Source organism: Aspergillus niger, assembly GCF_000002855.4.
Source record: "Aspergillus niger supercontig An03".
Lineage (NCBI taxonomy): Eukaryota > Fungi > Ascomycota > Eurotiomycetes > Eurotiales > Aspergillaceae > Aspergillus > Aspergillus niger.
The window spans coordinates 1,252,382-1,277,653 of NT_166520.1; the positions used below are offsets into that span (position 1 = coordinate 1,252,382).

General features: G+C 48.4%; 8 protein-coding genes across 8 annotated transcripts; 4 read left to right on the forward strand and 4 right to left on the reverse strand.

Annotated features, from left to right (window-relative positions):
* Positions 1-1,116: 1,116 nt before the first annotated feature.
* Positions 1,117-1,791, forward strand: An03g05640 (hypothetical protein; the record flags this gene model as incomplete). The annotated part of the gene is made up of 2 exons (XM_059747145.1): positions 1,117-1,195; positions 1,460-1,791. The coding sequence occupies 2 exons, from the start codon at positions 1,117-1,119 to the stop codon at positions 1,789-1,791; spliced, it is 411 nt and encodes a 136-aa protein (XP_059600328.1).
* Positions 1,792-3,323: 1,532 nt separating this feature from the next.
* An03g05650 (uncharacterized protein) lies at positions 3,324-5,664 on the reverse strand (the record flags this gene model as incomplete). The annotated part of the gene is made up of 7 exons (XM_059747146.1): positions 3,324-3,912; positions 4,015-4,103; positions 4,178-4,520; positions 4,576-4,964; positions 5,040-5,193; positions 5,234-5,530; positions 5,594-5,664. The coding sequence occupies 7 exons, from the start codon at positions 5,662-5,664 to the stop codon at positions 3,324-3,326; spliced, it is 1,932 nt and encodes a 643-aa protein (XP_059600329.1).
* Positions 5,665-7,982: 2,318 nt separating this feature from the next.
* An03g05660 (uncharacterized protein) lies at positions 7,983-9,950 on the reverse strand (the record flags this gene model as incomplete). The annotated part of the gene is made up of 7 exons (XM_001390408.3): positions 7,983-8,458; positions 8,597-8,681; positions 8,758-9,177; positions 9,261-9,353; positions 9,436-9,670; positions 9,743-9,872; positions 9,920-9,950. 7 exons carry the CDS (start codon positions 9,948-9,950, stop codon positions 7,983-7,985), a joined length of 1,470 nt encoding a protein of 489 aa, XP_001390445.1.
* Positions 9,951-10,972: 1,022 nt separating this feature from the next.
* Positions 10,973-12,874, forward strand: An03g05670 (uncharacterized protein; the record flags this gene model as incomplete). The annotated part of the gene is made up of 3 exons (XM_001390409.1): positions 10,973-12,509; positions 12,569-12,732; positions 12,794-12,874. The coding sequence occupies 3 exons, from the start codon at positions 10,973-10,975 to the stop codon at positions 12,872-12,874; spliced, it is 1,782 nt and encodes a 593-aa protein (XP_001390446.1).
* A 214-nt stretch (positions 12,875-13,088) lies between these two features.
* On the reverse strand, positions 13,089-16,109 carry An03g05680 (uncharacterized protein; the record flags this gene model as incomplete). The annotated part of the gene is made up of 1 exon (XM_001390410.1): positions 13,089-16,109. One exon carries the CDS (start codon positions 16,107-16,109, stop codon positions 13,089-13,091), a length of 3,021 nt encoding a protein of 1,006 aa, XP_001390447.1.
* Positions 16,110-17,526: 1,417 nt separating this feature from the next.
* On the forward strand, positions 17,527-19,143 carry An03g05690 (uncharacterized protein; the record flags this gene model as incomplete). The annotated part of the gene is made up of 1 exon (XM_059747147.1): positions 17,527-19,143. The coding sequence occupies one exon, from the start codon at positions 17,527-17,529 to the stop codon at positions 19,141-19,143; it is 1,617 nt and encodes a 538-aa protein (XP_059600330.1).
* Positions 19,144-20,451: 1,308 nt separating this feature from the next.
* An03g05700 (uncharacterized protein) lies at positions 20,452-22,035 on the forward strand (the record flags this gene model as incomplete). The annotated part of the gene is made up of 3 exons (XM_059747148.1): positions 20,452-20,504; positions 20,873-21,346; positions 21,390-22,035. 3 exons carry the CDS (start codon positions 20,452-20,454, stop codon positions 22,033-22,035), a joined length of 1,173 nt encoding a protein of 390 aa, XP_059600331.1.
* A 659-nt stretch (positions 22,036-22,694) lies between these two features.
* An03g05710 (uncharacterized protein) lies at positions 22,695-24,690 on the reverse strand (the record flags this gene model as incomplete). The annotated part of the gene is made up of 2 exons (XM_059747149.1): positions 22,695-23,221; positions 23,280-24,690. 2 exons carry the CDS (start codon positions 24,688-24,690, stop codon positions 22,695-22,697), a joined length of 1,938 nt encoding a protein of 645 aa, XP_059600332.1.
* Between the last annotated feature and the right edge of the window lie 582 nt (positions 24,691-25,272).

Below are 25,272 nucleotides of genomic sequence, written 5' to 3' on the forward strand. Positions count from 1 at the left end.
CAACCCCACCATGCTGAATAATGCCATGACATCACCGTCCGACAATTTCGACGATTCGAGCGGGTTGCAGCAAGTCCAAGGGCCACGTAGCTTGCTGCCTATGACTCGGCCGAGTGCAATGCAAAATTTAAGCTTATGGTCATGTCGGCACAGCCGATGGGTAGGAAATTTAAGATTCGTGATAGGGTTGCAGCATGCCAAAGATGCGCCTCAACCGCGCACCGTTCCGGATTGACACTCCAGCGCCATTGATCGCCAAGCTTTGATATTATGCTTGTTTGCATAGTGAATCTGCAGGGGATTGTGACTCGCTGAATTGAAATTGCCAAGAACCTCGGCTCACACTGTGGGACCCAAGTAGGCACCCGCACGTTGAAGGCGATCCACGCAAAATACAAAAACTCGGTCAAGGCCATATACCTATTGCTGCCTGAGGCAATAGATCACTTATGTAGTCTTCAGTTCATTGCTGAGTCAGTTGTACACTCATTCATCAGTTATGTCCACACAACTGCGTCCGCTTCACAAGCGAGGTCCAGAACCGGAGAGGCCAGACGAATAGTATGATCATTTAGAAGTGTTGATTCAGATAGACATCATACGTAGGGAGACACAAGCACCGGACCCAACCAGGAGACCTCACTTGCATGGATTTGCTTTCGTACAACCGAGGCTGCCTGCTACTAAAGCATGAAGCGAATACCATGCCTTGGGAAAGGTTATACAAAGCAGAACGAGGTATAACTATCATACTAATAGAGGATTAAGCAATCCGAAACTGCAACTTATGCTCGACGTTGGTATAGGTACAATGAGCCAATGCGCCAATGCTCACGGAATCCTTAGAGCACAAAGTGAATGAGAGGTGAGAATGTGCCATTTACGCAGCAGTGTTACTGGCAAGCATATCTTTCACGACACAGCGCTCTTTGGAAAGCTCCCAAGGAACAGGAGACAGTGAATGGCTGCAGAAAAGTTATGGTGGAAGACGAAATTCTCACTTTTTGTATCCTGCTCCTCATCTACTCTCATCTCTACTTCTCCCCTTTCCTCCCTGCTCTTCCGTCGTCATTCTCAAAGAGTAGTCAAGTATTGGATTCGATTGTGTCTTTCACAATGAGTCAAACTCCACATACCACACAGAAACGTAAAGGAACGTTTGCTGAAGATGTTGCCGATAAGAGACACATGTCTGGTTAGTCAATGTACTCATCCGACGGGCATGTGGACTCTGAGAAGGAGTCTGGCACGTTGCTTCAGCGGAATCACTGACATTTGTTCCCGATATTAGCCTACTCGGAGGGCCCTTTTACGGACTTCCTTCAAACCAGAATGATCATTCTCAGCACAAAAGATTCTGAGATACAATTCAAAATTCACACGGGACTTCTCAAATCCAAGTGCTTTTCTCTTTACCAGTCCTATATAGAGAAAGCAACATCCACTTATGTCTGCATAGACACACAGGCCAGAACACTCTCTGCTCTCGTCGGATGGGCATATACAAGGGAATACCCCGATAGAAACGACCTTCAGAAAAGTGATATCAAATGCGCAGCCAACCACGACGAATCCGCCGAATGCAAAGTAGCTGCTTCAATTCTCAACGATATCCACCTCTACTTGTTTTGCGACAAATACAATATTCCGGAATTAGGAAGCCTTGCAGTCAAACATATGAAGAAAACCATGGCTGGGATGGGAGACAGCTGGATACATATGTCAATGGCTTTTATTCCAGCTGTTCGGCTGGCTCTTTCCAAGTTCAAGGAGAGCAACCCGTTGCTTTAGTATTTTGCGCATTTCGCAGCTTATCACATTGAGAATCTCAGATGCAGTGGCAGCTTTTGCACGCTACTAAGCGACCATCCGAACTTTGCGTTCAGTATTCTTCACTATGCAGGGCCCGCGAAGGAAAAGCCTGAATGATATTCGAGCTAGACTGGAGATATCTGTTGAGTACGGATAAATTCTAGCATTTTTGTACTTGCGATATGTACTGTGAAGATTCTGTTCAAGACGAATCAATCTGTGATTATACCCAAAACAAGCCAAATAGTCGTCTAATGTGGATTCTTATTGAGCCTTGTTTCGTTCAATGATATTAGTGAATTAGTTCTCTTATCATCAAACACCTCCTTATTAGATATCGTCTATTTCTCCCCAAATAGAAGCAGAACTCAACATCCCCCTAAAAAAAGCCCCGCTTCCCTACTACCATTAACTCCCCTCCACCCCCACCGTCTCACTCAAAAATTGGCCCTCATTTCGCTCTATATTGATGTTCTAGTATAATATATATAAACTACACTAGATATATTACTCACCCACCATCATTTCAATCCGTGCCAGAAACAGAAAATGCGCGTTTTAGTGTCGGATACGGAGACGGACGCGGAACCAAATTCGGAAATTCTCGGAGAGCAGTCGGGGTAAGCTCGGGAATCTATTCCGATCCTTACAGTGAGTAGATCGGGATTAAACTTTCTAGTTAGGGGGGACGGACTACAAAATAGAACTTGAATTTTGCATGCAAAGGTACATGTACGCCTTGTATTTTTGGAATTAGATGCGAGGGAACATGTTGTGAGCGACTATCTTAGTCATATCAATCACGAAGATCACAAATTTTATCGCGCGGTTACTATGTACTAAACTCGATTAAATACAAATCTAACCATGTAACACTGGTATCTTGGGTTCCTGCATGCTTCCCACTCCTTACATGCATCGGTATGCGAGACTGGGTTTCTTGGCACCTATATTCGCCCATGATTGGAATAGAGCGGTTCGGCGGAGACATGCAGACAAGCATTTACAGAGATCATCTTGACCCGAGACTCGGAGTCAAGATTGAAAGTTATGATAAGTATTCAGTAATTTTCAATTAATTGATGTCATTGTGCATAGAATAGGGGGTGTGAGGATGTGGCGGTCTCGCCTATGATGGGGTAAATTTAGCTTTTGATTTTACCAGAATATCGTGAGTGAGGGAGTGGTTTGCTACAATGATTGCCCATAAGAAGCAAAAATGCAATTGCTCAACTCGTAAACTGGTAATATGTAGGGCATATTCATTTTTGGAGGCCTAGTGTTCCCTGAGTGATGTGTATGACAAGGTCATAGTTTTGACGACCTTACCTGATGGAGAGTTAAGTACGGGTTGAAGTAATGCTAATGAGGAGAAATTGTCTGCTAGCAACTGCAGGCGCTAGTGCAGTGGTTCTTGTCTATACTATACAATACAGACATCACACTCGGCTTGGAGCCGCTCGATCGTCTTCCATCCAGGATCATGGAGAAGCTTCTCACTCGGCTTATTGCTAGAGCGTTCCATCACTTTGGAAGTTTGTATCAGCCTTCACATCTTGGCTCTGCCACAGAACTCTGTTGAGAAGGCATTTTGCGACAGCGGCCTGTGCGTCCTCATTCAAATAAACCAGGTTTTGGGCCACCTTGGTGATGAAACTGCGAGCTGAGGGGCTGAGCAGAAGATCGAAATGATCCCCCATCAGAAACTCATATAGCTCGTGCGAGGAGCGTTTCCATATATTCTTGCTCTTAGACAGCGCTTCATTTAGTACTGCCAGTTTGTCGGTGAAATAGCGACCGAGTTCCGGGGACGACGAGTAGAGTGACTCTTGGAATATCACAGCAAGTATTAATAAGCAGAGGAGCGTGCGATCTTGGACATTGGGCGATGCGTTTAGCGATACGTTTGAGGAACTCGCCAGGAATGTTATCGTTTCATGGATATCAGGGTAGGGGCTTAGCCCTTGGGAGGCCTTGGGGTTAACCTGATGTAGTCGAAGCTCGATTGCTGGATGAACGGTGGCGGGAAAAAAGTACTCTGAGATTTCCCAGCCATGCGCTGGGGAGGAACTTCTTGACGGCTCTGCCAGAGAGAACGCCCTATGTACTCATAATTCTGATTAGCGCCCAAAGGCAATTGATATTAGTATGAACATTATGAGCACTTACAGGAACAACACCATATGAAGACGCCAACTTGACCGGAAACTCTCTACACCACCCCTTGCATTGATAACGCTGACAAGGCCATTTTTATGGGCACGCCATTGATCATCGATGGCCCAATATTTCTGAATTGCGAATAGTAAAACTCTGGTGAGAATCATGGGTGTTTCAATACAGGCTCTGGTTTGGAAATACGTACCTCGAACATCAAGAGACGTGCAATAGCCGTGATCGTGTCATCCTGTGTCGATCTTCTTTCATCGGCCAGCCATTTTGCAATGATGCCCACAGCCAGGGTTCTAAACTTTTCCGATCCTATCGACCTTGTCTGGCCTTGACGGTGGGCTGCATGAGCTGCCGCATGAGCCATTAGAGCGCAGAACGAGGCACTGTTCGACAGATCCAAAGGCAACCAGACATCACGTACGGGGTCAAACCCGGTACTCTGTGACAAGCCGGGGCCAAAACTAGCATGTAAATCGAGCCCTGAATAGATCTTGACATCAGCTGCCTGGAGAGCATCGTTTTTTCCTCCCGGCATTCTACTCACATGACGAAAAGATCTCTTGGTCTTTAGCCGACAGATCTATTGGGAACTTCGGGCCAGGTCCTTGAATGATCGAGGACTGCTGCGCATGACTGACGTCTGAATCTGAAATCCTCGCGTAGGCAGAGCCTGGTTGACCTTCCTCCGCTTGTGGATCAGGGGTCTGACCTGGGGACACGTCCTGCTGGTATCCTCTGCTCTCTGAGCTATAATCCTTCGGGAGCAGTGTTCTAAGCTGAGGTCGAATAGTTTGAGGGGAATTTTGGAGGGCTTGGTGCCTCCTTCTCCAGAACTGTCGCATCGCATGGCTGCGGGCGCCTGGTTGGTCTGTACCAAAAACAAACTGGTACTCAGTTGTTGCTGAATCCGAGTCTTGGTCTTCGCTCATGTTGCTGCTGTCGATGGGTAGGTCATGCCGTGTGGAGCTGATAACAGGTGGCTGTAAGAGCCAGATAAATCTAGGAGGACGCTGCTGAAGATCGCTTTCCCGGCATAATCGAGGATTTTAGGTGACTGGGAGTTGGCTTGAGGCTTTGACAAGGGGGTAGAGGCGGGATTGGCGAATGCACGGAGTGACGTGGTTTGATCTGGATTCAACAGCAGTGAACGACACTACGTGCCCATCTCTCGTGGACCGGGGATCGGGTGCTGCCCGAATCCCTGTACATCTGAAACGGAAGTAAGCATGATTAGGATAACCTAAGGTACTTCTGCATGCTCTCCTGCCCTCTTTTCCCGTAGTGGACACAGTCGTGGCTTGGGTGGCCGGGCTCAGATATGGCTGACAGCCATCCCCCGGGTATGTGGACGCGCTTGATGACCAAGGTTAGTGCGGGATGGGCACTTACTAGACTTTCTTGGCCGGCAGATCGTCTGATATTGGGGAATTTCAAGGTCGAAAATATCAGATTACATGCAGCTGTTGGGGTCTCACGATCAAGCTGACGGGGAGGGGGTCCCTTTGCAGCCTTAGAGAGGGGCTTCAAAAGTTCGCGCCAGTCAACACTCACAACTCGAACTAGTCCTAAAAGCCATCCACTGGAGCTCTTATTGGCCGAATAGTATTACCCTATTGGGTAATGAGATCTGGGTCCAGTGGACGGTCCGGTCCCGGATGCATTTTGTACCTCCAGCGCCATTGCGTTGGGCCCTACCAGATCCAGGTGTAAACTACAACTGGTCCCATGAGTCCGGCTCACAATGATCATCTTCTTTCGGGCAGCATCTGGTATGTGTAAGGACCGTGTGCTCGAGTTTCTGACGCAGTGGTCAAGGAGTATATGGCTGGAGAAGCATAAAGCTTGGAAGAGATTGGGGTCTACCGGTACCACGATTGCGTTCCATGTGCTTCCGTAGCCGCTATCTAGTTAGCAATGGGCTATATATGTACGTGAGAGAGCTATGTCTCACCAAGCCAAAGCGATCCAAGGTCACACTGTTCGTCCCACAAATTCCTCTGGTGGAAATAGTATCCGTAATCCCGGATATTCCACATGATGCGTCGTTATTACCGGGAAGTTGTGGCACGTGGAAAAGAAGGAGTTCAACCAACATTTGTAGTTGAAGGGCAGAGCCACGTACGTATTTTTTTATGTATAGGCGCGTTTATGATCCTCCATTCCAGGGTTCCACGGGTAGCCTTTTATGTTGCGAAGAAAACGAGAGTTGACCGAGGGAACCACGACTGCTTTCCGACACAGTCCCGGCGTTTTTCTTCTCTTTCCAGCAATCCAGGATGCTATTCAGCTCTACTCAGCTATTTTTCTGGCTCGTAACCACTTTGAGAAACGATTCTCTCTCCATCGACGAGGGTCTTTTGCGGTGAAGACCATGCTATGCTAAAACGCATGAGCCTAATTGATTAGACTCCGAACCATAGACACCCCATCGCTAATAGCCGGAGGTGGCGCACTGGCTACTCGGTTGGTATCGTACTAGGGAGCTCGCTTAATCGAACCTGCGCCATTATTCCGCTCGCCTCCAATTGCACGATTGATTGCGTGATTATGTAGCTAGTTGAATTTCCGATCCGAATGAGCTAGCACTTTGGCCCTAATTGTATCTGCTGGCCTCTCATGAGCTGTCATATTCCAACCTTAAATGTTTACACGATACCAGGGTCTTGCTCTGGCTACACGTCTTGTCCACGCCTATCCGGCATGGGGGGTTTCAAGCAATTTTATGGTGGAAGCTGTTTGATCGGATCTGTGCTTCAGTGTGCATAACATGGATATTACATGACTTCTTCCAAGGGCTGTTTCGCCAATATAGAACTAGAGAGACTTCAACATCATAAAACAGGAGGAATCCCGTCTGATTCAGAGATTTTCTACAGCTGGTTGACCGTTGTGCAACTGCCGTGTCATCAGTGGAACTTCAAGGCCCTGGACCCATGGTTCGCAATGCCACTAGTTGTAGTCGTGGGACCTGCCCGTCATGAAGGGTTCCGCCTGCCTCACCTTCTCCAAATAAGTCTTGTCTTTCCCTTGTATTGTTTAATCGATTAAACCTTCGTACCCGAGATCTTGGCTCTGAGAGCTGCACATCCTTTCCACTTGAATCCGGATATCTCATACATCTGCTAACCCCAATTCAACGTCGATCGACTCCGCGACTGCCAAACGGTCAAACGCACTATCCGCAGCAGCTTCACCTCAGCATCTACAAGACAGTTCCTTGCGTTCCTCCACCAAATTGGGCACCATAATGCTAACGCACAGATAATTGTCTGCAATCCTGCCAGAAATGCCAAATCCGGCAAATTTCGGACCCGGCGCGATGATCACGTCGGCTATCCTCGTCTCCAACATCTCCAGTCCCACCTCGCTTATCACCTCCATAATTGTCCCCTAGGTCACCAACCGAGCACATATGAGTTCTGCAACGACGGAGCTGCGGATCTGGCCGTCGGACCTGTCACTTGAGCTTGCCCCGCAGTCCTGTTGGAGGCTTCGAGCACATTGTTGTCATTTGGGCGCTTACCGTACCGTCCCTTGGGGGTCATCAGGCCAGAAAATATGCAATCAGGAAATCCATCAGACCACGTGGTGTGCTCACGGACACTCACTGCTGAGTAACAAGCAAGCTCCAGAGTAAATTTCTTTCCCTTGACTTGGAGACTTCCCAGTCATCCCATGCCAGAGATTCGGCTTTGTCGAGCAGCTAACCACGTAGGACGCGAACAAAGCTCTTCTAGGGTATTCAGGGTGACTGAAGAACGGAGATCAACGGAAACCCTTTCCCGAGAAACCGTGGCTAACCTCACAGACCAGAGGCAAATCTCCACGTGCAATGCTACTGCAGTTGGCCTTGGACCTGGATCCTTACTTATCAGCTTTCAAATTGGGACGCTAACAAGGTTTTGAAATAGGAATAGATAGCCATCGAACATACAACTTCCTTTGCCCTTGAGCTGTTAGCAACCCAGACATTCATAAACATCACAGCCGCTCTACCACTACAGCCGCGAATAATCCCTGACCTTTGTTCCTAACATCTCTCTCAAGCGACCATCGACTCTCCCAAACATATTCACCACGGCCTCCTTGAGCGGCTCGGGAACCTCAGCCAGCGTCTCAGCAACATTCGCAATCCACTTTCGCCTTTCCGTCTCATCAAAGACCCTATTCCAGAGGTCTCGTGGCTGAACGAAGTCTTCCTCGTCAACTGATATCTCATTCTGGCCTAACGCGAACGACAGAATCCGCTCATTGTGTCGTACCTGGGCGTTGCTGCGACTCGCAACACCGGGAGAAAGCGAGCTGCGCACATAGTTTGGGTCACCGCCATAATTCTTCGTCACTGTGGCGAAGCCATCCCTCTCATAGGGCGCGTAGACAGGACAAACAGCGCGGTTAGGCGGAAGCTGGGTGTAATTGACCCCAAGGCGGTAGCGCTGAGCATCGGGGTAGGCGAACATGCGGGCTTGTAACACTACATAAAGCCAGGGATATCAATGCATGTTACACAAATCCGCAGATAGGTATGCTCGAGCCAAGGGAGACATGACCAACGAAAACAAAAACAGAATCAAGGAAAAAGCATATCAGTAAGTACGCAATGCAAACTTACTTGGGTCAGGCGTGCCAGCAATCCCAGGGACCATGTTCGATGGCGAGAACGCCGCCTGTTTGATCTCGGCGAAGTAATTCCCGGGCTATTCCCACATTAGCATACGGCATTCCACCCCTCCCCGAAGCTCCGCCCAGAATTAGCAAACAGATATAACTTACATTCTTATTCAAGGTCATCTTGCCCACTTCAATGAGCGGGAACTCCTTATGCGACCAGATCTTCGTAATATCAAACAATCCCCGTCCGAATTCCTCTGCCCTCTCAGGCTCCATAACCTGCACATACAGCTTCCAAACAGGATACTGCCCCCGTGCAATGGCATCCCACAGATCCAAGTTGTGGAAATCAGCATCCACCCCAGCCATCCGGGCGGCTTCTTGTACAGAGAAATATTTCCCCTCGAGCTCAGGCCGGAAATGGAATTTGCAGTAATGGAAAGTGCCGTCGGGGGATACGAGCTTGAAGGTGTGTACGCCAAAGCCAGTGACGGATCGGATGGAGCCTGGAATGCCTCGCGAGCCGAAGAGATGGAGCAATGCGTGGACGCTTTCGGGTTGGTTGGCGTGGAAGTCCCAGAACTGTGGTACCCCGGAAGGTGGAATGGTTAGTTCTTGGGTGGTGGATAGGGAGCAGATGTGTGAACAGAGGGTAAAGGACATACCATAGTCCAATCCGGACGATTTGTGGCAGGATGGCGCTTGTGGCTTCTGTTCAGAGAAGGGAAGCGGATAGGGTCCCGGACGAAGAAGACGGGCTGTTGTCATCACTTAGCACACAAACACACACATCTCTTATGATCCCTTCTTCCCATAACATAACAAGGTACGTATACTTACAATGTGATTTCCCACAATATCATGGTTCCCCTCTTCGGTGAAGAACTTGACCGAGAATCCACGCACATCTCGCACAGTATCCGCACTACCCTTTTCACCACCCGTCGTGCTGAGACGAAACAAAACGGGAGTTTTCTTCCCGACGCTGTTGAGGAACTTAGCGGAGGTTAGGGACGATATGTCGTTCGTCACTTCGAATTCCCCCCATGCGCCAGCTGCTTTCGCGTGGACGACTCTGCAGAGGAACGGTTGATTAGCTTAGTTTGGGCTAGGATAGGGAAATAAAAGGTGAAGGAACGGAAGGTACCTTTCTGGGATACGCTCACGGTTGAAGTGAGCCAGAGTCTCGAGGAGAAGGGTGTCTCCTAGGGTTGTGATGCCTCCGCCGCCAATGGTAGGCAGGGTGGTGCTCACGGAGGGGTCAGGGATGGGTTGGCCTGGCTGGGTTAGAATATAGAATTGAGGGTAGGATCGAGGGAGGGACCTTCTGCCAGGGTGTAGACTGGTCTGGACATCTTGAGAGAGGTTTTAGCGATCAACTGTTCTTGGGGTTCACAGTATAAGAGTGTTCAGAAAAGGCTGCTTTGATCTGTCTGTCCAGCAGTTGCTGGGCAGCCCGTATATATATTGCCAGCAGCCGCAGATTGTGACGTCCATGGCGAATCAGCCAACTTAGACCTCTTCTATGTCTCAAATGAGTCAATTCTCCAATTCAATGCCAGACGAGCAGTATCCAGGTGCATACGATGGTGAGGGGAACTATAGACAAGGAATTGATTTCCGGCCAGACTGAGGAGTATTTTTTGCAGCTGGTGGTGGTCGAGCCAATGCCGAACGTCGGTCCGAGCCATTGCCGACCGGTAGCCGAGATTCCCCCTCGCGCGTGTTTTGCTTTCCCCTCAGAGGCTTGTTTCCCCCTCTTGTTCTCCAATGCTGTCGTCATGGTTTGAGGACCGCAGTGGGTTACAGTCTGGGAGTTGTCATTTGAATAATTGACACTGCATAACCATGGATGGGATGAAAATGGCGTGGTGATGCCAATTGACACCTTTGACAGCTGGGTTCCGTGGATGCCGCATTGCCGGTCAGGGTCTGCTACTTTACCCTCACGATAGAAATGTCCATGCTCAATTGGCATTGGGGTGTCCCCCGCATGAGGGGTAAGAAAAAAAAAAATCGATCAAGCAAAACACGATCCAACGTCTAGACCTTGGAGATCGGATCTACAATGCCATCACAGCTTCAGTAGAACGGTGGGCCTCCCCTCACCGGGCGCTGCCGAATCCACTAAGCCCTCTCAGGCACCGAAGCTGCATGTTTTTCGACTATACGGCGATGACTCGGATGTCGGCAGACGTAAAAATCATCTCAACGATGAAAATATTGAAGATGATGGAATATAAATACGATGGATGCATCGCGTTGTGATGCTCTCTTTCCATCATCATCATCACAGCTCATCGCATCGCATCTCTACTGTTTTTTTCTACAGTCTTTCATCTAAAGATCATCTCATCTTTCAATCCCATCCATCATCATGGCAATGGTATCCAACGGCAACGAATACGATTTCATCATCGTCGGTGGTGGTACGGCAGGCAACGCAGTAGCTGGTCGCCTCGCTGAAAACCCCAACGTCCGTGTCTTGGTCGTCGAAGCTGGTATTCCCAACCCTGACCAGGTCGACGAAATCACTACTCCCTCCAAAGCCTTCAATCTCCGAGGAAGCAAGTATGACTGGGCCTACAAGACCACCATGATCAAGCGCGACGACTACGAGCGTGTCGAAAAGCCCAACACTCGTGGCAAAGCTCTTGGTGGAAGTTCTTGTGCCAATTACTTCACCTGGATTCCCGGCTCCAAGCCCACCTTCGATGACTGGGAAGCCTTTGGTGGCCACGACTGGACTTGGGACAACTGTGTCGAGTATCTCCGCAAGTGCGCAACCTATCATGATGATGAGAAGCTTTACCCGGCCGAGCTGAGCAAGATCGGCACCGGAGGCCCCGTTCAGATCGCCCATGCCGACTTGGTTCCGGAAATGCAGCCCTTCCGTGACGCACTGACCCAAGCGTGGGTCTCCAAGGGCGAGAAGCTGACTGAGGACATTTACTCCGGTGAGATGCGCGGTCTCACCCACTGCGTGGACACCATCTACAATGGCCAGCGCCAGGGCAGCTTCCTCTACCTCAAGGACAAGCCGAACGTGACAATCCTCTACGGAGCCCACTCAAAGCAGTTGATCATCGACCCCGTCACTCGCATCTGCTCCGGAGTGACCGTCGTCAGCGAAGCTTACAACACCGAGATCAGCGTCTACGCCAGCCGGGAAGTGATCCTCTCCCAGGGTGTGTTCGAGACCCCCAAGCTCCTGATGCTGAGTGGAATCGGCCCAGCCGCAGAGCTAGCCAAACACAACATCACTCCCATCGTTGAATCTCCCCACGTTGGCCAACATCTTCTCGACCACCCCATCGTGCCCTTCGTTCTCCGCCTCAAAGACGGCTACGGTCTGGAAGACCACATCCTCCGTCCCGGCCCCACCAACAACGCAGCCATTGCCCAGTACAAGAAAGACAAGACAGGTCCCATCAGCTCCGGACTCCTGGAACTAGTCGGCTTCCCACGCATTGACCAGCGTCTTGAGAAGTACCCCGCCTACCGCGAAGCCAAGGCCGCCAATGGCGGACTGGACCCCTTCGGACCAGCAGGACAGCCACACTTCGAGCTCGACTTCGTCGGCATGTTCAGCACCGCCTTCCAATGGCACTATCCCGTCCCGGAAGAGGGCAACCACATGACTGTGATTGTCGATTTGCTGCGCCCCTTGTCAGAGGGTGAGGTGACGCTCAACAGCTCGAACCCCTTGGTGCAGCCTAACATCAACCTCAACTTCTTCGGCAATGACCTCGATATTCTGGCCATGCGCGAGGGCGTCAGATGGACCTATGACCTCTTGACCGGTGGTGCCGGCTTCAAGGATCTCGTCGTGTCAGAGTACCCATGGAAGATGCCTCTTCAGTCCGATGACGAGATGAAGCGCGCTGTTTTGGATCGCAGCCAGACTGGATTCCGTAAGTCTCCACAGTACTCTATTTTCATTGGGCCTTGATACTGACTAAAATTACGACAGACCCATGCGGTACTGCCCGTCTCTCCAAGAGTATCCATCAGGGTGTGGTTGACTCGAAGCTCCGCGTGCACGGAGTGCGCAACCTCCGCATCGCAGATGCGTCTATCATCCCTGTGATTCCGGACTGTCGGATCCAGAACTCGGTGTACATGATCGGCGAGAAGGTAAGTCACCATTTCCTCTCACGGACTATTTTCAATGTTGTCAGGGCTAACGAGTATCCAGGGCGCGGATATTATCAAGGCCGACCACAAGGATCTGTACGAGTCGAAGAACATCCCGTACTTTGTTCCGAGTCGGTTGTGATTACGTCAGGGTATCACGAATATGGCTGTGATATGAGGGTATTGGGAGATTGTATGGATGGATATTGGTGATATGATAGCTTTTTGCATTGATCTTTAGTCCGTACATCATGAATCGATTTGAAGTTGTGCCAGTCTTTACGAACATTGAACATTGTTGTACTCTATACATCTAATAATGGAACTAATGATGAAAAGAATAAAGCTAAATATAATCAGATCTGACATCCCTTCTGTCTCCAAAAGTTCAGCGACCTGGTCAACATTCCAACATCAAACGGGACATATTTAATCCCCGGCGCATCGCTCAATGCCGCAACCGTATTGGAACAATCATAACGCGTCGTATTCTTATGCATCTCGAACCATGACAACCCATCCATTACTGTCTCCTGCAACAGTGACATCAACGGCTCCAACGGGTTATCCGGACCAGTCCTTCCCTGCAACAAATGCACCCAGTCCCAATATTCCACCAGGCCAACCGGGTATCCTGCCTCATTGACTATCCGATACGTCTTCTCCAGATCGACAGAGTCCGCCTCATCAGGAGAAACCAGATTGTACGTCTTGCCGAGATTGCCATTATTAGCAGCGATATGCAGCATCGCATCGCACACATAATCAACAGACACATATTCCATTCGCTGATTGTGCAGATGCGGAAACGCACCGACCTGAACACATCCCCTGATGAACCGAGCAAAGAAATCATCCAGATTCCCACCCCCCTGCTCGACATCACCTAAAATAAACCCCGGACGGAAGATCATAGCTGCTAGACCATGCTCGCGTGACCGTCGCACCATCACCTCCGAGACCCATTTCGTAGCCGCATAGCCGAGCTCATACTTCAGTGCCTGAAGATGCGGTTCCAGCGGGCCGTCTTCAAGGACCTTCTCAGTGCCGAGGACGTGGCCTGTTGGCCCGAAGATGTCGATACTGGACATGTACATGAACGCCTTGCGGCGACCAGATGTAGCTACTTCCATGACGTGGCGGGTTCCGAGGATATTAGCATCGTAGTGCGCGGCATATGGCTCGAGGTAGTTGACTTTAGCGGCGAGGTGGAAGACCACGCTAGCCCAATTGGTCAACCAGGTGAACATGTCCTCGGTTAGACCGAGATGTTTCATGGTGATGTCACCGTTGAGGACGGTGAGTTTGTGGATGCAATGGGATGTTTTGTCCCAGAGGTTATAGCGCTCGAGCACGGCTTGTACTCTTTCGCTGGCCGATGAGCCGGATTTGCCTCGCACAAGGCAGACGACTTCTTTAACTGTGGGCATTTCAAGACATCGGCTGAGGAAATGAGCGCCTACGAACCCTGTTGCGCCTGTGAGAAAGATGCGGCCCTCTTCGGCGGCTTGCCAGTTGGGGACGGCGTGGAGATCGTCGGCTGTGTGGGCATCTGTCATCCAGCGGTCGAGGTCGTCGGTGTTGTTGTTTTTATTGGAATTGTTGATGAAGTTGGCTAGGTCTGTTAATCGGGGGTTTTCGTACAATGTGCGCATGGAGACGCTGTTTCCAAATTGCCTCCTGGTTCTGGAGACCATAGCAGCCGCTTGAAGGGATGATCCTCGAAGAGTGGAAAAGAAATTGTCTTCGTCGTTAATTTGCTGTTGGCCGAGCACGGATGTCCAAATCCCTCGGAGGATGTTGACTGTGCTGGTAGGGTCTTCATCTGTTGGGTAAGTGTCCCGGATCTTGGTGCATTGGGCAGCATACTTCTTCGCTAACGCCTTGCGATCGACTTTTCCGTGGTCTGTCAGGGGATAGTGTGGGCAGAAGGCAATCTCCCGCGGCACAGCGTAAGCCGGTGCTTTCTGCTTGATGAACTCCAGCATGTCTGTAGCTTGAATGATGTTGGTAACAGCCGGAATGAGAAACGCAACGAGAAAGGGTTCGTCTTCGACGGTTTCTGGCTGAATTTGACACACTGTCGCGGCCAGTAACCGTCCACTACTGAGGAATAAATGCTCGATCTCACCAAGTTCGACGCGGAAACCGCACTGCTTGACCTGCAGGTCTACACGGCCGACGAACTCTAGCAAGGTGTGATTGTCGGGACGCCACTTGGCAAAGTCACCTGTTTTATAGAGCCGGTACCCTGCTCTATCGACGAAAAACCGCTCCTCATTTTCCTTGGGACGTCCAATATATCCTGCTGTTAGGCCAGGCCCACCTAGGAGTATCTCGCCAATGCTTCCAGGCTCGGTAATGATATTGAGGCTGTCATCAGCAAGGAAAAGCCTTGTATCCCCAAATGGCGTGCCAATGCTGATACTGTTGTGGTGGAGGTCTTCGGAAGTGACCGAATGCATAGTGGACACGATCGTTATTTCAGTAGGCCCATATGTATTCCATAGATGCTGAGGTGGATTGGGTGACTCGAGGACAGCCTTCATGCTGGCCATATTGGCTACTTCGCCAGCAGTTAGGACATGTCTCATACCAGTGAACGCACAGGGGCAAGCTTGTGCAATTATTGAAAACAGCGAAGTGGTCAGGAAAGAAACAGAGATATGTTTTTGCGCAATGAAACTCTTAGCTTCCAACGGATCCGTGATTACCGGCCGCGGCACCATGACCAGCGTGGAGCCTGACATCAAAGCAACGAAGATTTCAAAAATTGACATATCAAAGCCCGGATTGTTGAATACGCTTACACGGTCCGATGGCAGAAGAGGCGTAGCTGGACTTTTGAACATGAGGTGGAGGATGCCACTCTCAGGGACCTGGACAGCTTTTGGCTTTCCACTGGACCCTGAAGTATACAGGATATGACTTCGATAATCACAATTTGGTAGTCCTTTCAGTTGCACGCGCTTAACACTAGCTGTCTCCGGTCTGACTGGCTTTGTGAGGGGGTGGTATTCTCCTCTGATTGGGATGATGACCATGTCATTGTCGATGTCCGGTGTATGGTTGGATAGGATGTACTGTGTTCCGACATCCCTCAGGAGGTTCATCAAACGACTATTTGGGATAGAGGGCTCGAGAGGGACACATGTCAGGCCCGCCCGGATGACAGCTAGCTGCGCAATGATGGTCTCGATGCCTGCCTCTTGCAAGATGCAAATTGGCTCCTCTGGAGGTAGGTCCAAGGTCTTCAGAAGGGATGAGATACGCTGGACTTCACGGTCGAGGTCTGAATATGACCATTGGTGTGCTCCGTCATCTATTGCAATTGCTCCCGGATTGATAGCGACATTATGAGAGAAAAGAGAGTCCATGACTCTGCTCCGTGTGTCAGCCGACAAAAGCCCTGTAGGACTTGAGAGAAGTTGAGAGAATTGTCAATGTGTCTGTAGAATATCTCTAGTGAAAACAGCGATTTCTTTCGTGCATTCCGGCCATATATAAGATACCTTATCACTTTATCGGTAGTTAGCATCAGATGAAATCAACATCACGTCTGACAATGCGCGCATCGTGACGAATTTCGAACGCTCATGATCTTGCAAAGTTGACTTGGACTCAATTCCAGCCTCTCAGATCGCAACTGATGCGCACAGATCGTTATTACTCCGAGGCGGATGTTCCTGTTAGTGTCAATCGTCGGACTGATAGGCCAAACCGATACCCCACGAGGAAGGTATAGCTAAAAAAGAACAATGTTGTGGCTGAACTTTATGGTGACAGATTCCCCTTGTGGCTTGGTAGAGAACCATGGGTGTCTTGCAGGAAATCATGAAACAGCGAGGATTGAGTTTCCCTTCCCGGAAGGAACTCGCCACGTACCAACCAACCTGGAAGCTGCTTCGCAAATATTCCAGTTTAACGTTGTGTTAGAAAACTCTCTTTTGCTATGTTCCTCAAGGAGATTAGCCCAGCGACCGATTGTTTCTTTGGGATCTTGATTACCTACGATCAAAGCAAGATTCTCAGAAACTGTACTGTTTTTAAGATAACCAAGAGTTGAAAACGACGCACTATAACCAGGCTAGCAATTCTGCGGTTCTTCCCATGGATGCTGTTGCGGGTGATCTCTCCGTCATAAAGAAAGCGTAATGTGGCGTCAACTACGCCCCAGGGATAGTCGATTACCCGCGGAGCATTCCTTGTGAGTCTTGCTTGGTGTCCCGTGGGCACCATTTCAGCGCGTAAATGCTCCTTGTGCAAACGTCTTCTGAAACGCCACAATTTGAGGCAAGCATGGAGATAGTCAGATACGAAAGATACCGCTAAATGCGAGTAATGCATGATCCGCGCTTTTCTTTCGGCCGCCGCTATGAGAATGAATGGGCTGTCATGGCAAATGCCGACATTGAGATAGGAGCAGTTGAACAGATAAGTAAAAAGACCTCTTCACTGGCATTATAACTTTGCTTATTCCTTGAAAGTGTGATTGACACGAGAGGCAGTTTCATGATATGCCTGTGAACAGCATTATCCGCAGCTGCACGCTGTTCTATATTCTAATGCAGCCTTCAGGCTGTCTTTGTCCGGTTAACTGATTATCGAAGGTATATTCCGCTATAAACTATGATATCAAAATTTTACCCCGGAGCAGTTCAATGTACATATAACTACCCTCTTATGCTCTTCTTATTGAGCATTCTTTATATGTCCAGTCTATTTCCATTTTGCCGGAAGTATAACTTCATGCATTCTCCCTGGCTTATTCCTTCAATGAAATAGACTGGTACCATGGATGAAGTCAGCTGCCAGCTGGGAACGCTCCCCCGCGAGATATTATGGCGGTGTACTCATTATCTGGACCCTTTATCCGTCGTCCAGTTATCAAGCACTTGCAAGGATCTTAAGGCGCTCCTACGAGAGAGATATTCCTGGGCGGCATTTCAACATGCAACCACAGAACTTAAGTATTACGTTAAGTCTTGGATTTCTCTCTGCCCTCAATTGTCCGGAAATCCCCGCCCCACCGGGGATATATGCCGACTTGCTACCCCCGAGGACGCCCCAACAATCGCAATACATACGTTGCCTCGAATACAAGCCGTTGTTCTGAATAATCGCCGGAGCATTCTTGAGGCTTATATTGACGCAGGCATCGATCCCGATGAGATAGTAGTAGGACGCGGATGGGGATCGCTATTGCTTATAGCCGCTATATCTAACAACACTGAGATGGTCGAGTTTCTATTTGAAAAGGGAGCCAAACCCCGGCGAAGTTATATGTGGTTACCATCAGAATCGTCTATATTGGATGAGGTGGCGTGGTGTAACGTTCATGAGAAGCCGGCAGAGAATTGGGAGAAAACAGCTCTATCGTTCCTTGAGCGCGGCGTCATTTTTTCAAGCCTCCACATGGCTAAAGAGCTAGGCCGCATGCCAAACGCCCCACATCTTCTTGAGGTTGCACTCAGGAATGGTCTGGATATCCACCGCACATGGGAAAGCAGATCTTTGCTACACATTGTTGCTAGGCGAAATACTCCTCATCTGATGAAGACTATACTATCCCATGCACCAGAACAAGTGAATATTCATGAGATCGTTCGCACAGTGGGAGGATACATCGAAAGACAACAATCGGCCCTAGACATAGCAATTTCTGAGGGTAAGACGAAAAACGTTGGGTTTTTACTCGGTATGGGAAGCAAACCAACCTTTTATTCCCTAGAAGTTGCAATCCGGATAAGCAATAAAAGCGTCTTTTACGGGGATGGAATAGAAGAGGTTGCAGACATTACAGATTGGTTTGCATGGAAGCTCCAATGGGTCGATTATGTGCATATAATTGCAAGCAAGCTTGACCTTGACAGCGAGGAGGCCGCTTTGCCACTTGAGCGGATTTTGCATAGTGCTTGGGGGTCGGCTCAACAGGGAAATGAAGAGGATGGAAGATTATATCTGTCTGTTTTATTCAGAAAGATGAGCTTACGTACCCGATTACTCTATGCGGGTCTAATTGCGTTTGAGGCTTATGAAGATAGCTTGACTGCAGCAAAAAAGAATATCGAAGACCTCGAGGAACGTTTTTATCAATTGAAGTCCCAGTGGTGGCAGGTTTGGAGGTGCAAGGTATCGGGAGATAGGTCTATCAACCATGAAAAGCTCGAGGATATTAGAAATAATGTGGAGGAACTCGACATTGAAAATGAGGCGAGGGTATTCGAGTATGTTCTCGAGAACGTTGAAAAGCGACTCGAGAACGCTGGAAAGCGACTCGAGAACGCTGGAAAGCGACTCGAGTATGTTCTCGAGTACGTTGGAAAGAAACTCGAGTATGTTAAAAGACAAGTGAAAGGACTCGAAGACATCCTGGAACTGAGGAACGAGGCTACCTTGGATTCGCCATAGAGGCTTGCTGATATCTGCGGTTAATGAGAGGGTTTCTTTTGAGAGAAGTTCCAATCTTACTCATATAATGGCGATTTTCTTTCGGACGAAATTGACGAAGACTAAGTATATAGATTTTTATCGTTGGATTTACGGTTTTCACGTTTACTAGCTGTCCCTATAAATGTTCAAGGCAACGTAAGCTATCATTTAGGACCTTATGTTTAGACTTCACTAATACGTGAGTGACAAGATGAATTCAAACACTAATGTATGATATCTAAGATGGTATGTTTCAATATCTAGACGAACCACGAGCTGTATCCATCGTGACCGCATAAGCGAGCTTTACAATAATGTGTACAATGATAGAGAGTATACGTCAAGGTCAGAACCCCAGGAACAATGTATGGGGGTCTGAGAACGTACTATCAGCTGGGAGAAGCATGAGTTCTACATAATTAACCCTAATACCTGGTTAATCTTTTTTTTCAGACGATTTACGCATTCATTATGTTTATGAAACTGAAAGGAATCCTGACACGTAATTGTCGATGCCGGCAGCATCGGTGGCTGTATCCCTTATAACGCCGTCCCGGGTCTCTCCGCCGCTTGGTATATCCCTGTGTCGTAGTAACAAAATAGCAGCCCTGAGTAAAACGAAGCTTCGGTAGCTTGCCAGCAAATTTGTCTTCTGTATCTCGCCCATATTCCAAACTGTGGAAAGTATCGTACACATGAAATTATGCACCAAGATACTCAGGGGTTAACAGTTAACAACAAAAAGATGTGGACTGGAAGAGCTTGGGACAAAGAGCATGGGGACCATATGGTCAGTTACCTGATTTCTTTGTGCGTCGGTGAGAGAAAGTGATGAAAGAGCATCTTATCCCGCAGGAAGATCCCTTATACATTGTACAAGGGAGATGTCCTTATGCCAATAGAGAAGATGGTGTCTTTTGGTCCCAGCTGGATTTGTATTTCTTCTATTTGATTTCTATTATTTGTCTGCGCAACTTGCTTTATGTACACCCGACGGATAAGGTCTTACAAAGGGATAAATGCTTTTGAGCGCGTACCCACTCTTTGAAATCGTAAAGTGAGCCACGAGGTCACCTTATTGGAGAAGGAGATCTCCAATATGATATGTGGCTATTGCTGTACTTCGAGGTATGATTCAACACACCTACAAGAGTCATCCATTATATTTAAGTACTGACTTGGTGCTCCATCTTAACACTCGCTTCGGAAGCCCATATCAAACCCACTTACACATATATTCTGCTAATCGAGACTTCACTCTTCTGAACGTCATATCCATTACTAACAATGTCACAACCCCAATGTCTTCTTTCAGTTTTGCCTACCGAGTTGGTTTTTGAGTGTGTGCAATATCTGGACACGTCGTCTGTAGTCCACTTATCGGGCACCTGCAAGAGGCTCAACTCAATCCTCTGTCGCAACTGCACTGAGCGGGTAACGGAACATGCTTTAGAGTATATTACCGTTGAGACCCAGCATTATCATGGGGGAAGATTGAGTTAGATGCTGATTCAATCAAGGCACTGCTGAGTCGGGATAGAAAGCGATCTCGTTGTGGGGTGTGAAGCTGGGTCATATGGAGGACAAAGTTCGAGCGTTCAATACTATGTGCCCAAAAGTTGAATCGAAGTTGTCATTTCGCTGAGGAATGGCTGTTTGAAGTCATACTTGTCAGCAGGCCTTGGTCCTACCTTATACCTGGCGACAGTGACGACAGTGATAACAAGGACGACAAGGACCATGATGGCTATTACAACGGTCGAAGTTCACTGCTGCACACAGCTATATATTGCAAGAATGTCGAAGTGGTCAAAATTCTACTGCAAAACGGTGCTGACCCCGGAATAGCTTGCACTAGAGGCGGTCCACCAGGTACTCTGGATCGCTTGTTGGCCCATACATGTGAAACTTATCCACTAATGGTAGGGGCCCATCTGGACGCAGGTGCCAAACCATTTTCTTTCGAATTTGCTACCAAACTGTGCTATAATGACGATTTCATAAACTCGCTGATTAAGCGTATATTGAACAAACATCTGGACGTTTACTGCACATACTCTGGAAGGTTATCAGTCAAAGAGTTTACTGATACAGCAATACTACATTTTCCTGCTTCCGAAGGCAATCCTGATCTCCTGGAGGCGATAATTACTCGTGCACCAAGCCTGCTGAACATCAGTGTGTTAGGGAAGACCCTTTATTTCAGCTAAGTGTTTGATGCCTAGTCCAAACCCTGTTCCGAATGGCCAGTCTGCGAAAAGATGGTATAATTTAAACTCACTGTTGAACCTGGCTCCGGGATCACACAAACCAGCGAATGCCAAATTTTTGGTCCATTGTGGTAGCAAGACCAATATGGCCTCGTTTGAATGTGTGTGGGAAAACGCCAGTGAGTTTACTGAGTTTACCGCCCCTTGGCTGGATGTTATGGATCTTATGGCAGCTAGGATTGAGCTTGACTCCCCAGAAGCTATCCCAATAACCCAAAGATGTATTGATTTTTTCTTCACCGAAAAACTTCCCACAAATAAAGGTTTTTTCCGGAAACTCTGTTCACCGCCGTTTCTCGGTAAGATGAGACTTTGTACTCCTCCCCGGTACCTCGATAAGTTAAATATCGAAAGTAATGAGGGGGATCTGGATGAATTGAGGTATGTTATTGGCTGGTGTGAAGTCACTCTCCAGAACGAGATACAAAAGGAAGGGGAGAATGATATTAGTGCAACAGATACACCAATAGACTGTCTTTCTTCGCTGGCATTCCTTAGACAACATGGGAAGGTGCAGCAAGAAATAGTGGAGATACTGAGGGAGGCGACGCTTTATTTTGCATCTCCGGAACGCCTCAGCGGGCTGGGTGAGAGAAACTAGAATATCACGTACATACCAACCCGTAAACCATCACATCTCACAAATACGTCACTGTTAGGTATGTGTTCAGCACCAAGCTGGTGCTTATTTAAGTCTCTGTCCTCGTCAATATTAAGATACAAACAGGGTTCTACCCATTTCACCTGAATTAACAACTCGCTAGGCCATCCTCAGGCCATGCCTACATAGTCAGGCTCTCTTAGATACTTATAAAATAACCTAGTACACTTATCTTCTATCAGTCGAGGCTAGACGCCGTCTAGGAGAAGTCTCCTGGACTTTAGAAAACGCCAAGCCACAATGTATAACTAAGGCTTACGCTAAGGTCCAGCCACACAGGCAGATGATACACACCACAAAAACAAGGACTCTACTCTTCAGTGTCTGTTCATGATGATCGCAATCCAATGACAAAGCATCCTGCAGTTGAGGAATCCAGTTCAGTTGGAAACTTGTGGGACGGGGTTTGGCAAGGCTGGTTAGGGTGCTCAGGCTGGCCATGAAAGTGGATGCCTACGCTTGTTAGAGACCTTGTAGTACCTGTTTCTTCATCTTTAACTTGTCATTCCTGGTATCAGAAGAGAAAAAACATCGAATTTAGCATCGTTGTGACCTGAGAACATGCGCGGGGAGATTTGCCTTGAAAGCAATTATCATTCTCAGGTAGAGTCAGTCATCGTGACTGTTGTCTTATCTTCCACAAAAACATTCGCTTTAACGATACGTTGTCGATAGTCTGGAGAGATAAACCCCCCACAAAAGTACACTGCTGGATACGTCATGCTCATAACCCGGTGGCCATTAAGGTGGTCACTATCGAAAGCTTGCGAAGAATCTGCCTCCATATCTGGGTTCGACTCATCGAAGACTTCTCCAATCTCATGCAAGTTGCGGAATACTACATAATGATCGTCCTTTGAGAGCCTCACAGAGAGCTCTGCGGCATGCTGATATGCTCTAGTGAGACTCCGCTCGATGATAGCAACCGATTTCTCGTCCGGTGAAGTTTTAAGAAGGGGCTTTACTAGTTCGTGAGCCATAACTTGTTTGACCATAACTTCAACCATGAGGTTTCGGCGGGTGATCATGCTCTTGGCGAAGCTGCTTTGATCAGCACGGACGTTTGTGCTGCAAAGGCGGGCCGTCCATAGGCGCCATGATTGAGCTAGAAACCCTTCTTTGCCATCTGAAAAAGTGAGTCAGTCATTACGGAATCGCAGCCTACTGAAGAGAGGGATTCTTACCAGCGTCGAACTTTTTGAGTAGCTCATGAAGTCCGGTGCCGAAGCGAGTAGCCCTTGGCAGAACTTCTTCGTCATACTCGGTCCCTTCTCCTGGATGAGGCACAATGTACCAGAAGGGGTTTAGAAAGAACCGTTCAATACAGTCCTTGACAAGAAACATAGTCACGATCTCCGTTCCAAATATATCACCTAGTTCGAGAGCACCAAGGATTTCTTCCAGGTCAATTTGAGCACAATAGCCATCCAGGCTCTTGACAAGATCTTTCTTATAGTTCGCGGGAAGACTGTCCAAGACCGTAGTTTCCTCATGAGCGTGGCGTTCTGCCCAATTCCTTAGGAGGGCCCATAGACCGAAAAACTCTTTCTCGTAGTAGTCATGCGATCTGCATTCCCAGCCGCTAGGGTCAGCGGCTAAATAATGGTATTTGTGTAGTGCCTCAGCTGTCCAACCCTCCAACCAATCTACACGTTCCTTCATTTTTTGGTATTTTGCCTTCATTTCCTGGCATTGTTCCTTCAGGGTGGCGGATTGCTCTGTACTGAGATGGTGTTCATCTTTCAGCAACCGATGCCTAGTTTTGAGCTTTTGATGTTGTCTTTTCTCCCTCAAATATTGTTTATTCGTCTTCAGATGTTGTTTGCTCATCTTCTGCTGTTGTTTGCTTATTTTTCGATAACGTCTGTTCAGCTTTTGACATTGTTTCTCTGAGTTTCGATACTTTTTTTCCTTGAGCTTTTGGTGCGGTTCCCTCAGAGATTCCATATCATCTGGTGGCAGTTCCTCAACAGACGTGATATCATTCGGTCGCTGTTCCTCCACGGGCTCTTTATTGTCCGTTGGTTGTTTTCCGAGAGATTCATTTTGATTGAGTGGTTGTTCCCGAGGAGGCTGTATGTCATCCGCTGGCTGTTTCCCATGAGACTGGACGTCGTCTGGTATCGGTTCCTCCACAGACTCGTTATTGTCCGTGCGCTGTTCCTTAGGAGAGGTTATATCAGTTGGTGGCTGTTCGACAGGAGACAGGGTATCTTCCGGCGGCGGTTCCTTCGCAGACATGACATTATCTAATGTCATTGGCAAGGCTTTAGATTTGGTACCATGACGGACTTCTGTCTTTGAAACCTCCCTGACTCGAATTCGCTGCGATCTCCGAATTTCGGCGGCGTCTAGATGTTCCTCGTCGTTTCCATTGTGTGTCCCATCCGAGGACGGCTTGTAAGATGAAGATGCTGATCGATCAGGGGCAGAGAACTTCTGGATGTTAGATTTCGAGTGCCATTGGAGGTAGGCCGAGATGGACAGATAATGTCGCATGTTCGGTGTACGTACTTTTGCCTTAGCCTTTGCGTTGTCCTTTGCTTTATCATTTGCTTTGTGCTTTGTCTTGTTCCTTGCCCTTTTGGCTACCATTGTAGATAGAAGGTAATGTGACCGCCTCTGTAATTCAACGTTAGATAAGGGGGTGTTCGTGGGTGTTGGTAGGGAGAATTTGAGGATGAACGAAGATACGTAGAACTGTACTACCCGGGGAAAGCGGAAGGGTTGGGAAATGACGGGAGGGTGAAAGAGCGCACAATGGTGCACAAATGTAAGACAAGAGAAAGGCTAGACCAGAATTCGACTGTATCGATGCAGAGACTGTAATTCGTCCGACAGCGTTTGGCTCGATGGCTCAGTCTGACACAGCGTCTCATTGTTGGACAAAATTCGTCCGTTCCGGGCGCGTTTCTTTCAGCAGGCTGGGGCCGTGTTCTTTGTCAAGTGCGAGCGGCAAGAGAAGAAGGTCTGAAACCTTAGGGGCAGCCAAACACTGCTTGGACGCCCCGGACTTCATCGCGGTAGTAATACGAGCTCCAATAGATCCAGTGCGAGAAGGTGTCGCCTTCCTCATTGCTTCTTTTTGCGACGGATAACGATATGGAAACATGAAATCATATTGCCACTGCCATGAATCAAGCACACACGCACCCGTAATCCATAGAAATGGGACGA